The 15,047-nt window shown below is 42.2% G+C and overlaps 1 protein-coding gene across 3 annotated transcripts in view; it reads left to right on the top strand.

Moving 5' to 3' along the window:
* The window catches only part of GLRB (glycine receptor beta), a 73,114-nt gene that overhangs the window by 45,169 nt on the left and 12,898 nt on the right, over positions 1–15,047 (top strand). For 2 of the 3 annotated variants that reach the window (XM_030565134.1, XM_030565135.1), the window contains exons 8-9: positions 2,089–2,241; positions 14,343–14,635. In XM_030565134.1, coding sequence (XP_030420994.1) covers positions 2,089–2,241; positions 14,343–14,635 — 446 coding nt within the window. The remainder of the gene's footprint in view (positions 1–2,088; positions 2,242–14,342; positions 14,636–15,047) is intronic. The other variant, XM_030565136.1, reaches the window with a different exon arrangement.

Raw genomic sequence — 15,047 nt, 5'->3', positions numbered from 1 at the left:
CAGATACAGGCAGGAATTGCTAGGTTTGCATATTGATTTACTAAAGGTTCATATTTTGAAGGCATATGGTGGGAAATCATCTCTTTGCAATACCAAATTAAAGCCAGTCTCATGTACTGTGCAAGAGCACCTCATTAATGTACAAACCGGATTTCAAAGCTATGGTTTATGCTGGAAATGCATGACAACTGCAAACATAGTCCCCGACCTTGTTCACTCATTTATGTCAATGGGTGTTTTTAACATTTGTTTCAGTAGAAGTAGGATTGGATCCGTATGTTCTGTACATGTCCAAGCAAAAGCAAATCTGGGGATTACATTTTGATGATAATCTTTGCCTGCACTAAAATAGAAGTCCCTGCATTTCTTTTTCTTTGTGTGCCAGACAGAAATTTCTCATGAAAATGCTAAATGGATACCATTATGATAAATGGTGATGGCAAAGAATATTATACTCTGCTTATTGAAAGATGATACAAGGCCATTAGCCAAAGCCAGAATGAATTTGACCTAACGCAGACAGTCGAACACATAAAAGTCATAAATAGTGTGGAAAATAAATAAGAATTTGAAAATATCTGGAAACGATTCACAAACTGCATAGGAAGAATTCCTCAGACTAAAGATCATAAAAGGGGAGAAGAAGAATTAAGAGCATATGGATGTCTTCTACCTACAAAATAATAAGGAAAACTCTTTCCCTTCTGTTTTTGTTTGTACTTGGCTTTGTGATTATTATATATTCAAACAGCTTCTAACTATAAACTCTGTTTTTGTGTGTGTGTGGTGAACAATTTATTAACGTAACAACATAAAAAAGAACATATTTCCCTTTTTGCTATTTAAGCTCTATATTTAAGATATACTTGCTTTTCACTAACTTTAGCTACTAACTAGATAGACTAATTTGTATTGTATAATGCACCTGGGAAAAATCTTGCTCTGAGATGGTGAGAGTGAAGTTTATGGAGTTATTTTTATACTATCAAATCAGGTGAACATAAGACAATGTCAGTGGGGTTACACGAATTTAAATATGAGCAGAATTTGGCTACTGTTTTTACCATCATATTCCTTGATCCCTTTGTTCTCTACCAGCAAATATAGGGGGCTGTGGAGTTCATTTTTACTCTTTGCTCCAGTCACCTTTCCAGGTAGTCCAGCAGTATGTTTGTGTGATGAAGTTCCATATTTAAATAAGCCTGAGTCTCTTTGCCTAGTTTTTCCCAATTTTAAATGTAGAGATCTCTTTTTTAAAATTTTGTCCCAACACGAAAAATTATCTGTATTAACTTTCATTATCATGGCAATTTTCATTAAGACCTGCTTTAGGTCTCTACTTTTCCAATTTTTTTCTAATCTGAACAAGACTTCATAGCTGTACACCTTATTTTAATAAGCGTTTCCTTTTTTTTCACAAAATTGATACCAGCTGGAATTTTCACACGAGCCTAAGGGAGATAAATGCTTTGCTCCCATTTGGCAAAATTCTGCTTTTGGAGACCATGCATCTTCGAGAACAGAATTTTGCCAGTGTGAGTTGGGAAGCCTAACTCTTTTTGGATGCTTGAAAACCCTAGTCTCTGTTCATGCATTACACTTCCTTGGAATACAGAAGAATCCCCTCAGGCCCCCTTTTCTCTCTTTGATTTTGCTTGTCCCTATTTGGCTTCCTGAATATGACCTTTCATATGCCTGCAGGAACACCCACTAGCAATGACAAGATATTACTTTACTTTTCTGTGTAGAAAGATCTGTAAATCTAGAGATTGATTTAGCAGCAGGCACTGTGATTTTCTCTGTGTTCTGAAAGGTCAAGTGCAACAGGCCAGTCATGAGCTACGGCTCTCTTTTCATTCAGGTTTTGTAAGCTCGCATGTGTGCTTCAAACATGTTTTCAGATTAACTATTTGGTTTTGGGGAAAACAATTTATTTTAAGCCTAATTCATTGAGAACCTTATTGAAATCATGGGCAGAATTTCGACTGATTTCAACAGGGCAGGGTTCTGAGTAATGCTAAGACATTCAAATCTGAAAAGGTTGGCCTGTAAAACATTTAGAACATTAATGTGTTTATTTCTTTAAAGGTTATTACACTTGTGTAGAAGTAATCTTCACTTTAAGAAGACAAGTTGGATTTTACATGATGGGTGTTTATGCTCCTACACTGCTTATTGTAGTTCTGTCGTGGCTGTCATTTTGGATCAATCCTGATGCAAGTGCTGCAAGAGTGCCACTGGGTAACCGACATTTACACTTACTGTCAGAACGCACTTAGCACCACTTTACCCTTTTCAGTTGCTTTGATAGCAAAAGATGGGGTATTGAAAGTAACTGCATCCCATTGCATGAACTTCATTTTCATTGAAACCTTCCCATTTCTAGCCTCTGTAAAACACATCTCTTCATCCAGGCTTTTGCTTAATGCCATATCTAGTGTTTAGGCATGGCTTTCCTAGCATTGCCTTCTAATGTGGTTTTGCGGAAAGGAAGTTGTGATGTATCTACTTTCCATACCTGGAAAAGTTTGTGCTTTTATCTTATACATGTATAGTGCGCACCACAGATACAATGGTGATAGGCACCTTATAGAGACTTGAATACATATATAATGGCTAATCAAGATGATTATTAAGGTGTAGAATACCTACCTCTTGCAGCAGTTGTTTGAAGATTAAATAGCAGTAATGCTCTGAAGAGGATTAATGGCCAACGTTATCTGACTGGCTTCTGTCTCATCAGAGCCTTGATTTATCCAAGTACTTTAACCATGTGCTCCATCCTGTTCAGCAAAACACGATTAAGGTTTCCTGTGGACTGAATTCATGCTTAGAAGAGGTAATTCTAGTCTTCAGGAGTGCTGTTGCTTCTGACAAAAGTCCCATTGATTTGAATGAGCGCAAGATCAGATCCTTCATTTGCTACCAAGCAGTAGGGGCATAGAATTAATTAAGAAAAAAAAACTTGACTAATTGGATTGTACATGATACTCTAATAGATGTTAAATGAAAATAAAATCTATTTAATATTTGTCTTTTTCAAAGGAGTATTTTAGCATATCCATCACATGCATATACTTTCTCCTTTCTTTTTTACTTGCTCCTTTAAAAATGTAAGTTTGTCTATGAAACATAGTTTACTTTAGTTTGATGGCACATGGAATATATCATGTTCTAACTTTACAGTGTTTACAGCTTTACAAGGATCATGAATATAAAATGTAACAGAGAGAAATAATGTTTAGATGGAGGAATTTTTATATAGTAGTATAGGGAAAATACATATTTTTATGAAATAAAAAAAATCTGTTGCAAACAAGTCTTTTTCATATAGTCATTTCCAATATGATTAAAACTTGAAATTTTATATTTCATAAGCATAAATATTACAACTTTTAAAAGTAATTTAGCAGAAAGGTTGAACTAATTAAACATTAAATTTATAAGAAGCATGTTGCAGGTTGGACAGTATTTGAGGATTATATATATATATAAATTTCAGAGTATTTCCTCGTCTCAGTAAATGAATATATGTGTCTGTTTTTTGTTTTTTTTATAAATGAAATACAGCAGCATAATTATGTGGTATTTGGTGTGACCCCAAATGGAAGCAATAGATTGTAAATAATTTGCCTACTTCTTGCTGAGGAGGTTGGAGTGAGTGTTACTGAGGGAAGATTGGGACTGAAATCCCCACAAATTACAGGCATTGTGTTTTGCAGTATGGCATCAGGACAAACCTAACTTTATAGCAGCATCCTGAAGTTTTGACGACTTATAGTCTAATGAGATAAAAATTTGGTGTGAAGTGGACTTTACATTATAATCCATATTGAAACAAATCCCAAGTCAAAATGCAAATATAATATGCTTGCAAAATTATACTAATGTTTTTCTTTTGTACGAGGAAAATTGTATTGCACATGCAGTATTGAGAGAGATCAGAGACAACTAAATCCAACAAAGCAACAGTAATGGGTTTTGTTAACTCTCTGTATCTCGACTGACCATGTCACATTTGTACAACCTTTGGAGAAGCAATTGCTCCACACCTTAAAAGATTGCTTCTGGAATAGCTAGCTATAGAGAGCCATAAGAGGAGAGGGTGGCTACTATCAATACAAGCTATAGAGAGCCATAAGAGGAGAGAGTGGTTACTGTCAATTCAGTCCTAAGGAATTGGTTCAAGAAATAAACATAATTGTGCCTAAATTCCATGGGTGGAATTTTCAGTAGTGTTCGAGTGACTTAGGAACACAAGACACATTGAAAGTCAGTGGGCAGAAGCTATTTATTATGTTCACTAATTAATCATAAGAATTGACATGTTAATGTAGGGAATATGTCTGTGTACAATTACTAATTCCAGTTAGTTTTATGAACTCTATTTGTACTTGTAGCGGTTATTATGAATTAGATCAGGAGTTCTCAATCTTTTTCTTTCTGAGCCCTCTCCCTCACTCAACATGCTATAAAACAACTCCACAGTCCACCTGTGCCACTACACCTAGTTTTCTGCATATAAAAGCTGGGGTGGCGGGTAGCAAGCAGTGTAATTGCCTGGGGCTGCCAGGAAGGTAAATTGCTCAGGCTTCAACTTCAGTCCCAGGTGGAAGGGCTCAGGGCCCTGGGATTCAGCCCCATGCAGTGGGACTTCAGCTTTCTGCCCTGGGCCCCAGTGAGTCTAACACTGGCCCTGCTTGACAGACCCCCTGAAACCTGCTCGTGGCATCCCAGGGGGCATCGGACCCCTAGTTGAGAACCACTGAATTAGATCATCCATTTGGTAGCAGGAACCTGGCAAGCAGTGAGGAGCTATGTCTGGAAAGGTGTGCCACAGAAGTCAAGTTACCATCAATATTGAATGACTCTCACCTGCTTTAACATTGAGGTTTCTGCCTACAGGTCCTCTGCCTTTGACTGAACTGTGTCTTCACAAAAACCTGTTTGGAGAGGAGGGAGCTGGAATCCCCACCAGCCTAATCACGTGACTAGACTAGAAGAGCTGTGTTTTTTCTTTAGCTGACCAAAGGGGGACAGACTATTAATAAAAGAGGGCTTCTGCAAGCCCAGGGGAGACTTTTCATCACCAAGAGCACATGACGTAGCAGGAGGGTGTTGAAAAAAACGGTTGTCTTTGCCTCCTCCAAAGATTTGGATCAAATCCATTGAGTCCCAAAAGAGGGTCAGATTAGTTTAAATTGGATTGCATTCGAGAGTTTGTTTTCAATAGATCTCTAATTCTCTTATGCTTTCTAAGAGTAAAGTCTGTTTAAGAAATTCCTTTGCTAAACTGTGTACCTTACTTTACTAGTATGTGGTGCCCATTGGGTGTAACTAGGAAAATCAGAGCTCCGCCAGCCAGATTATTCTTGGGGGAGAATGGGTCTAAACAACTGGGGGCTCAGGAGGGCTATGGCACTGGTTCCTGGGCCTAAGCATCCAGGGTTCAGGGTCCTACTGCCCAAAAAGGGTGTCACATATGGGGTCTGCAGCTGGGGAGAGCACTTGAGAGCCAGAACTTGGAACAGTGACTAATCACTACTCAGACACAGGAGGCTTAGCAGCACATGAGATTCAGTAGGTTGATCTCAGCACAACCTGCTGGTATCCATCAAACAAGTGGGACTGGACAAAATTTGCAGAGGACATATGGTTATTTATGTTAGTTAAAACTAAAGAAGACTGAAGAATTGCAGAGAAATCTAATAAAGCTACATAAATTGGCAGTACAGTGGCAGATGAAATTTTATTGACAAATGCCAGGTAATACACATTGAAAGGAAGAATTTGAACTTCTCATATGCCTGGATTCTAAATTAACTGCTCAGGAGAGAGACCTGGGGGTTGCTGTGTATGACATTTCCTCTGCAGCAGTTGTCAAAAAAAAAGAAAAGAAAAAAGTTAGGATGTATAGAGAATAAGAGAGAAAATAGTGATGAAACTATTTTAATGTCATTACACAAATCAGTGATATGCCTCACCATGAATTCTGCTAGTTCTGGTCATCCTATCTCATATAAAATTTAACAGAAATACAAAGAAAGGCCACAAAATAATTAGAGACATGTAAAGGCTTCCATTTGAAGAGAGACTGTGACAAGATTAGATCTGTTAATTTAGAGAGATTAATAAGAGGGGACATGATAGAAGTCTACAAAATAAACAGTGTCACAAGGAAGGCAAATCAGGTGCGTCTGTGTACCTTTTCTCAAATAAGAATAAAGAGGAGACCAATGGTTTTTAAAGGTAGTATGTTTAAAACAGATGACAGGAAATACTGTTTTATATAACATATAATTAACCTGTGGAGCTCATTGCCAGAAAAATAACATTGAGGCTGAGAAGCTAGAAGGATTAAAAAAGGAATTATTGACTACTTCCCAGTCCAGTAAAATACATACTTAAGTGCTCTGCTGGATTAGCACCCTAATGAAAACGCCCACCATTGCCTCAGATAGAAATTTAAAAAAATAAGAACTATAAATCATCATTCTTAGGGCCATAAGCCAACTGCTAGCTGACAGGGGTTAAGAAGAAATTTCTATGAATTGGTTATTCCATTACTGTCCACCAAGGGCTGTTAAACTCTAAAACGGAAGTGGGATATGTGGAAAACAGGTCTGATCCAGTATGGCAATTCTTATGTACCTGTATATCCTCAAACCCAGCTTCTTGGTTGCTGCCTACATTTGTTGTACTGTGCAGAGACCCCAGAAACTGTCTACTGAGCAAAGGAACTATCTATCAGTTGCTATATGAGCATGTAGCAGGGCAAGCACCCTGCTCCAAAGAGAAAGGGGTTAAAACCAGCTCCGAGAAAGAGCTCCCTGAGGAGCCAATCAGGGGAAGACAGGTAGTAGCCAATCCAGGCCCAGTAGCACTGGTATAAAGAGGGCTGTGAGCTAGAAGGCAGGCAGTCTCACTCTAGCCTTGGGGTGGGAAGGATTAGGCTGCCTAGGAGCACAGGGTACTTTCAACAGAGTAGTGCTGGGGAATGGGCAGGCTGAGCTGGGGAGCTCAAGCCTGGTGACCTCCCAGCATGAGGCCTGACAGGAAGGCCTAAGGAGGTACTGGGGCTGTAGGGAATGGCAGCAAGTCTAACCCCCTAGCCAATGATGAGTATCCATTGTAGACTGCAGTTTTCCCCTGAGTAAAGGGGCTAGATGAGGACTGGCAGTGGGTCGGTGAGGGGGGCTCAGGGGAGTGGGGTTCCCTGGGTGAGAGGCAGCACCCCAAGGTAAGGGGCACTGTAGTTTGGGAGGGCCTATATGTGGTGGAGATAAAGGGACTGCAGGTGGTAGGTAACAGAGGGTGAGACACTAGCCCATAGAGTGCACTCCGGGGCTTAGAGAGCTAATTCATGGATGACCAGCAGGAGGTGCCGTGCTGGTAAGTCAGTGCTCTGGTACAGTGCAACACACAGAAATCAGGGAAGGAAGGGGAAATGTTATTACTTGTCCTACTGGGCACCTCTTCCATGAAATTAAGAGGAGCCAGGCTTAGACTAGCTGCATTGTTGAACAAGGGTTGTTTCAAAAAGAAAAAGATCTTTCTCACCAGTCAGGCAGTAAAGATGCAATAGAAATTAGCTAAGATAGAAGGAAGTTAAAGAGGGAATCCAAGTAGCAGGTTACATATGGAAGGGGATTTCAAGAGGATCCAGGTAGAAAAGAATCCCATATTGCTAGAAGGAGCCATGAGAGAAGTCAGGTTAGGAGTTCCATGTGACTGGGAAAAGAACATTATGGTAGGAGGAGTGTGTGCGTGTGTGCACAGAGTAGGGGAGTCCCCATAAAGGGAAATCAGGACATGAGGTTTAGGAATTGAAATGTAACCGTAAACCTTTGAAATGCAAAGGTTGGTACTGTTCCTGGCACTGAGCAGCCCTGCTCTGTATTCCTGGCTAAGGGTATGGCTACACTTACAGTTGTACAGCCCTGGGAGTTACAGCTGTCTTTGTACAGCAGTATAGGGAAAGTGCTGCAGTGTGGCCACACTGGCAGCTACCAGCGCTGCAGTGTGGCCACATTTGCAGTGCTATTGGGAGTGGTGCATTGTGGGCAGCTATCCCACAGAGCACCTTGTCCCATTTTGGTGCTGTGGGTTGTGGGAAGGGGACGGAAGGGTGCGGGTCATTGCACTTCCTGTCCCAACGCCCCGCGGTGCATTGCTACACATCCCAGCAGTTTGGCGCCATTGTGAGTCTGCAGCGCGATTTCTGTTAGAAATGGAGCCCGAGCTGCTGACGACTTTGCTGATGAATGTCGCCAGCACATCACGTTTGGCAGTTGAGCTATTCCTTCAGCTCCAAAGTGACAGTGAGGAGTCCGACAATGATATCGATTCACCTGACACGCATGACAATAAATTGCTTGTGGCAGTAATGGACATACTCAGCACTGTGGAACGCCGCCTTTGGGCTCGGGAAACAAGCACTGAGTGGTGGGATCACATTGTCCTGCAAGTCTGGGATGATGAGCAGTGGCTGCAGACCTTTCGGATGAGAAAAGCCACTTTCATGGGACTGTGTGCTGAGTTCGCTCCTACCCTGCGGTGCAAGGACACGAGATTGAGAGCTGCCCTATCAGTGGAGAAGCGGTTGGCTATTGCAATCTGGAAGATGGCAACTCCAGACAGCTACGGATCGGTCGCGAACCAGTTTGGAGTGGGAAAGTCGACCATTGGAATAGTGTTGATGCAAGTTTGCAGGGCCATTAATCGCATCCTGCTAAGAAGAACTGTGACTCTGAAGAACATGCAGGACATTCTGGATAGCTTTGCACAAATGGGTTTCCCTAACTGTGGAGGGGCGATAGATGGGACGCATATTCCTATTCTGGCACCACCCCACCTGGGATCTGAGTACATTAATCGGAAGGGGTATTTCTCTGTGGTTCTCCAAGCGCTTGTGGATCACCGTGGGCATTTCATTGACATTTACACAGGCTGGCCTGGAAAGGTGCATGATGCACGCATCTTCCGAAACAGTGCCCTGTTCAGGAAGCTGCAGGCCGGGACTTTTTTCCCAGACTGCAAGATCACAGTAGGGGATATCGAAATGCCCATTGTGATCCTTGGAGACCCCGCTTACCCGTTAATGCCATGGCTCATGAAACCGTATGCAGGGGAGCTTGACAGGAGCAAGGACTGGTTCAACTACAGGCTGAGCTGGTGCAGAATGACTGTGGAGTGCGCTTTTGGCTGTTTAAAAGGGCGCTGGAGATGTCTTTATGGGAAGCTAGACTTGGGGGAAAGCAGCATCCCTGTGGTTATATCCGCGTGCTGTACCCTCCATAATATTTGTGAAGGGATGGGTGAAACATTCAGTGAAGAATGGACCTCCGAGGTTCAACACCTGGAGGCTGAATTTGCACAGCCAGAGAGCAGGGCTACTAGAGAGGCCAAGCACAGGGCTACAAGGATTAGGGATGCCTTAAGGGAGCAATTTGAGGCTGAAAGCCAACAGTAATGTTTGGTGCCTTCCACGGGAGTGAAGTGCAGTGGTTACAATGATTTTCAGTGCCTGTTTTTCCCTTGGGGTACAGTATGTTTCACTTTCTGCAATAATAAAAACTGTTTTAAAATCCAAGAAATCATTTATTCAAAATACAGTACATGAAAGGGCAGGGGGGTAGGGTGCTGAACTGTACAGTCAGAGGTTTGACTATGTCCTGCCTGGAGTGCTGTGCAATGCCTGCTGCACTTCAGGATTAATATGCTGCATGGTGATGGGGGTTGAGTCCATAGGGTAAAGGTCATAGTTCTCGGGCTGGTAGGTGAACGTACAGGTGTTGGGGGCAGCTGGTGGTGGTAAGAACCAGGATGCTGGAGAAGGGGGTTTTGAGCAAACAGTGGGGCACAGGGGAGGGAGCTTTGGGATGGGGGGGCGTTAGCACGGTAGTGATCTGCCTGCATAGCTACGAGTGACTGCATACAGTCCGTTTGGTGCGCCAGGAGGTTTATCAGCTGCTTTGTGCTTTTCTTGGTAGCCAATTCCTTTCTCCCGCTTTGCGTTTCCCTCCACTGATGCATTTTCTCTCTCCAGTCCTGCAGCCTCTTATTCTCTCTGGCATACTGATTCATAACTGCTTTCACCAAATCTTTGTTTTTTTCTTGGTTTCCTCCTCAAGTTCTGTAGGCTTTCAGCAGGCTGTGATAGAGCCGGAGGATTCAAGGACACTTAAAAAAAACAGAAATAGAAACATTTATTACAGAGGCTGCATTGTTTATAATCACAGTGAACGAGTTTGTAGACTATTTGTAGCATCATTTACACATAGCAAACATAGCACAGAGAGGCCACAGCAGCGAAGACATGGTGAGTAATGGGGAATGAGTGACTAATGAAGCCATGTTGCTGCCACGGCTCACCTGGGAAGGGGAGCCTCTTGAGTCAGGGCTCACTGGGGTTTCTGTGCATTGGGGAAAGCAGAGAGCAACTGGGGGGGGACCTGCACTGAACACTATCCCTACATTTTCCACAGGATTTTATCCTGGCAGATATCTCGCTGCTGCAGGTTACCTGGGAACAGTGGGAGGGTCTTCTACAGCAATGTGGATTCCGCCCTGGTCCCTATGCAGCTTACCTGTGTGCAGCAATGGTCCCCCCATCCCTCATGGCACAGTGGCGCAGATGCGTTAGCTTGACTGGGACAAGGACCACAGTAGCTCTCCCTGTAAACCCGCGCAACTCATTGCCCATGCTCTGGCTGAAACTTTTGAAGAGATTAAAGAGGCCAATTACCGCGATGTGATAGACCACATCAATGGGCTATTCCACATCTAGGCATGCATACAGGCAGCCATAACCCCCACCCTCCTCTCCCAAAACAGTTCCATCCTAAAAATAAAAGCTGCTTACTGGGAATCCACTCCTCTGCTTCTTCTTCACCAACAAGTTCCAGCTGCTGCGACTGGCTAGCTTCCTCCTGGCTTGAGAAGAGCTCCTGGCTGCATGCCTCCTGGGACTCCTGGGTGTCTCCCACCACCTCAGTAGCCTCACTCTCGGTTTCCTCTACACCCTTCCCCTCCTCTCCCTGCTCTGAACTGTCCATTGTGGTCCTCAGATTGGCAGTTGGGTCACCCCCAAGTATCGCATCCAGCTGCTTGTAAAAACGGCAGGTCGTGGGGGCAGCACCTGAGTGGCGGTTTCCCTCACGGCACTCCGCAGCTCCTTTACTTTAATCCTGCATTGCACCACGCCCGTTCATGGCCCCTTTCCAGCATGGACTTTGATATCTGGCCATAGCTATCATAATTTCTACGGCTGGAGCGCAGCTGTGACTGCACAGCTTCCTCACCCCAAACACTGATGAGGTCCTGCAGCTTGCAAGTGTTCCATGCTGGGGCTCGTTTGGGGCGTGGAGGCATGGTCATTGATTGATTGATTGCACTCCACACCTGGCTGAGCAAACAGGAAGGGGATTTTTAAAATTCCCAGGGCATTTAAAGGGCGGGTCACCTGAGCCCAGGGCAGTGGAGTGCGAAACAATGAGCAGAGTGGCTGAACAGATATGCTGGGATACCTCCTAATACCCTGGAGGCCAATAAAAGCGCTTTTGCTGGCCACACTTGATGAGCAGCGCTGCATCACCAGCGCTGGAATCATTACACCCCAAGTAGACCTGGTGTACAGCCAGCTCTGCAACCAGGGAGTTGCAGCGCTGGCCGTGCTTTGCAAGTGTCAACACAGAGTAAGTTGCTTCGCTGTAACCCCCTCACCAGCACTGCAACTCTCAAGTGTAGCCAAGCCCTGAACCCCTTCTGCCACCTATCTGGGGCCCTAGGAGAGGGAAGAGGAACAGATACATTCCCAGTCCAGGCCAAGCACTTCTCTACCCAGCAAAATTGTGGAGGGGCTCCAAGCCCTTCCTCTTAGTGCTCCATAGGAATAAAATGTTGTTTATATTTCAACTTTTGAGTTTCTTTTTTTCTCCCCAACTGTATTCCAGCATTTTGCTTTGGGTCAGTTTAGGTAAGCACCTAATATAGCAGCACTCAGAGGTGCAACTTACGAAACTGCTGTCAGGTTCTCTAAGCCATGTCAGTGTTGATTTTGCAGTGAATGTTTACTTAATAGAATATTTTCTCCACCTGATTATATTCTTTCCTTAATCTGATAAAACGTTCTTTCCTTTCTTTTGCTCTGACACTGAACTTTTTACCTCAGGTTTCCAGACAAATGGAAACTAGCAGAAGGCCATTGTGGTCTCAGCTGCCCTCTTGAACAAACTGATGAAAGCTCTGCTGTAATCTTTTCAGTCAGTAGGATTTACAAGTTAGTTTTCCAACTTTAAGCCCAAAATTGTAAGCTCCAAGATCTTATGTACTTCTGGGCAGTGACTGTAAAGAACTGAGTGTTTTCAGCACCTATCACATAATACTAACAAAAATAGCTTATTAGGCCAATAAACATATTTAAAGAGAGTAAAAATAATTACAAAGAATATCCAGTTACAAAGAGATATTTACTAGCCCATATTGGTAGTCTGTTTGGCTACTAGTGAGGTGATTCAGGTTCAGAATAGGTGTTGATTTTCAGGGCTGTTGAATGAAAGTGGATAGATGTACTAAGCATTTTCTATGGAGTGAACATAAATAGGGCATGAGCTTTATTTAACTCTAACATTGTATTTGTATTTCCTCTCCCCACTGTTAAAAATGGGAAGTGGAAATCTCTAATGAGATCATCTCAGATAAGTGGTTCATAATGACGTGAAAGGCAAGGAAAAAGGGGAATTTCTTGTATGTGCTCAAATGCTTCAGGTATGAAACAGGGAAAATCATCTGGTTCAAGCACAGGGATTTGCTACTTTCACTCTTGGCCCAGTGATATCAGTCTGATATCTCACTAGGGCAGGAAATAAATGCATTACACCAATGGAAAGCTGGAATTTTGAGCTTTAGAATGATATAGGGATATTATCTCTTTCTAGACAGTATATTGAAAGATTTTGACTTTGAAATCATATCACTTTGATTATTATCATTCCCCCCATCTTTGTTTTAGTAGCTAATATCTGACAAGCTGCCAGTGTTAGATTAATGCCTCATACTAAATAAAATCTGAGATTCTAAGGTGATAGGAGACAAATTTCTAATTATAGCAGTTCTGAATATACTGGCCACTACAATCTCACCAAAATCTAAGCAAAATAAACAAGGGTGTGATAAAGTCTGATATTTTGTGCCCTGCTCGGTTTAAAATTTATTTGATGGAGCAGCACAAATATTATAAGGACCATTAAAATTTTCCAAACATAAGTGGATATGGATCAGAAAAAAAAATCCCTGTATGAATTAATATTTTAGTGTGTATATTGGACAACATATGTCAGCAACTTAGATGATAGCATGGGCTGTCTTGATGCCTCTTTTTAAGGCCAGATTTTGCAGTTATTTACATCCATCCAACATCACTTACTTCATTGAGATTGCACAGGTGCAACTGAGGGAAGAATTTTACCAATAGAGATCATAGCACCAAAAATGGCAGTTCTGACTTGGGGAAGAGGGTGTAAGTGTGCCTAATTTGAAAACCATTTAGAAAGCCTTTTCAGTACATAACTGCATGTGACTGAACTGCTTCATTGAGGTGATGTCCACATTTGTCACTAGTGAGATGTATCCCTGGGTGTTGCTGAGCTTTGAGAACCTTCTAGGAAAGTGGTGCTCATTGGGACCATACAAAGGCCCCCTCTGAGCACCAGTCATTTGAAGCTGAGATTATAAAACACCATGCAGTCCCTAGCCATTTTATTTCCTTCCTTTGTGCAGCTAATTGTGGACAGGTTTTCTTTTTGATTTTTAGCCAGAAACCTAGTTTTAACTTGTACTTTAGACATGTTACACTGATAAAGACCATTTTAAGTATTTTCCATGCTGTCTAGATTCCTGGGACACCTCTGGCTTAATTCTGGGCCATCATGTTAGCACTAAAGGATATGGCAGAAAAGACACAGTTTTAACAGTGTATTTCATTCCCTTCCATCTTCCCAGAGTTAGATGCACATACTCAAATGACTCTGTGTGTGTGTATAACCATAAGTAATTTAACATCTTTTTGTCTGTTTATCTATCTCTCAAGGCATTTGGGGTTAATAAAATCCTGTCTAGATTATTAAGCCATTAATTAACTGAAGGTATGTGTATCATGTATATATATTTCTTGCAAAGCATACCTGCTACATCATGAAGTTCCATTCACTCATAAGAAATGTCATCCATTAGAATGTAGCAGTATATGTGTTTCGGGGACTGGGAAGAGAGCTCCAGCAGGGAAGAGGCTAAGAAGACTGCACAGTTTTCATTAATTTAATATATTGCTTTACTGTTTCTAGGTATCTTCTCGGTGCTCAGCTTGGCATCTGAATGTATGACTCTTGCTGCTGAACTTCCCAAAGTGTCTTATGTGAAGGCCTTAGATGTCTGGCTGATCGTTTGTCTTCTTTTTGGGTTTGCTTCACTGGTTGAGTATGCAGTGGTTCAGGTAATGCTGAACAATCCAAAGAGAATTGAAGCTGAAAAAGCAAAAATTGCCAAGGCAGATCAAGCAGAAGGGAAAGGAGGCAATGTAGCCAAAAAGAACACAGTAAATGGTACAGGGACCCCTGTGCACATCAGCACTTTACAGGTAAGAGCTATGATACGTGAATCCCAGTCATCATTATTTAAGAAATATTTTTCATAGTTTAATAGTTTTAATCTTAAAAATGGGATTAGAAATAGCCAAAGCACATTATTCTTTATGCACCATGATCATTAATGGGCAACATTCTGAACAGTCCACCGCAAATGACTTCCGTTCAGATGTTCCCAGTGAAAAAAACGTGAAGCACATTTTTTTAACATCCTAATAAGATGCCTACTGCTGTGCTTCAAGTAAATCAAGTGACAAGCAACTTTATGATAATCTTGCACTTCTAATAGCAGCTGTGAAATTATAACTGGATTTAATTCAGTCCGGGCTTTCAGTAAGCATTTATTAAGAGCATACTCAAGTAACATCAGTCTCACTGCTTTGCTTGAAATGGCCATAGCTGTAC

Source organism: Gopherus evgoodei, chromosome 5, assembly GCF_007399415.2.
Source record: "Gopherus evgoodei ecotype Sinaloan lineage chromosome 5, rGopEvg1_v1.p, whole genome shotgun sequence".
In the NCBI taxonomy this organism is placed as follows: Eukaryota; Metazoa; Chordata; order Testudines; family Testudinidae; genus Gopherus; species Gopherus evgoodei.
This window is presented reverse-complemented; position numbering and strand designations above follow the sequence as displayed.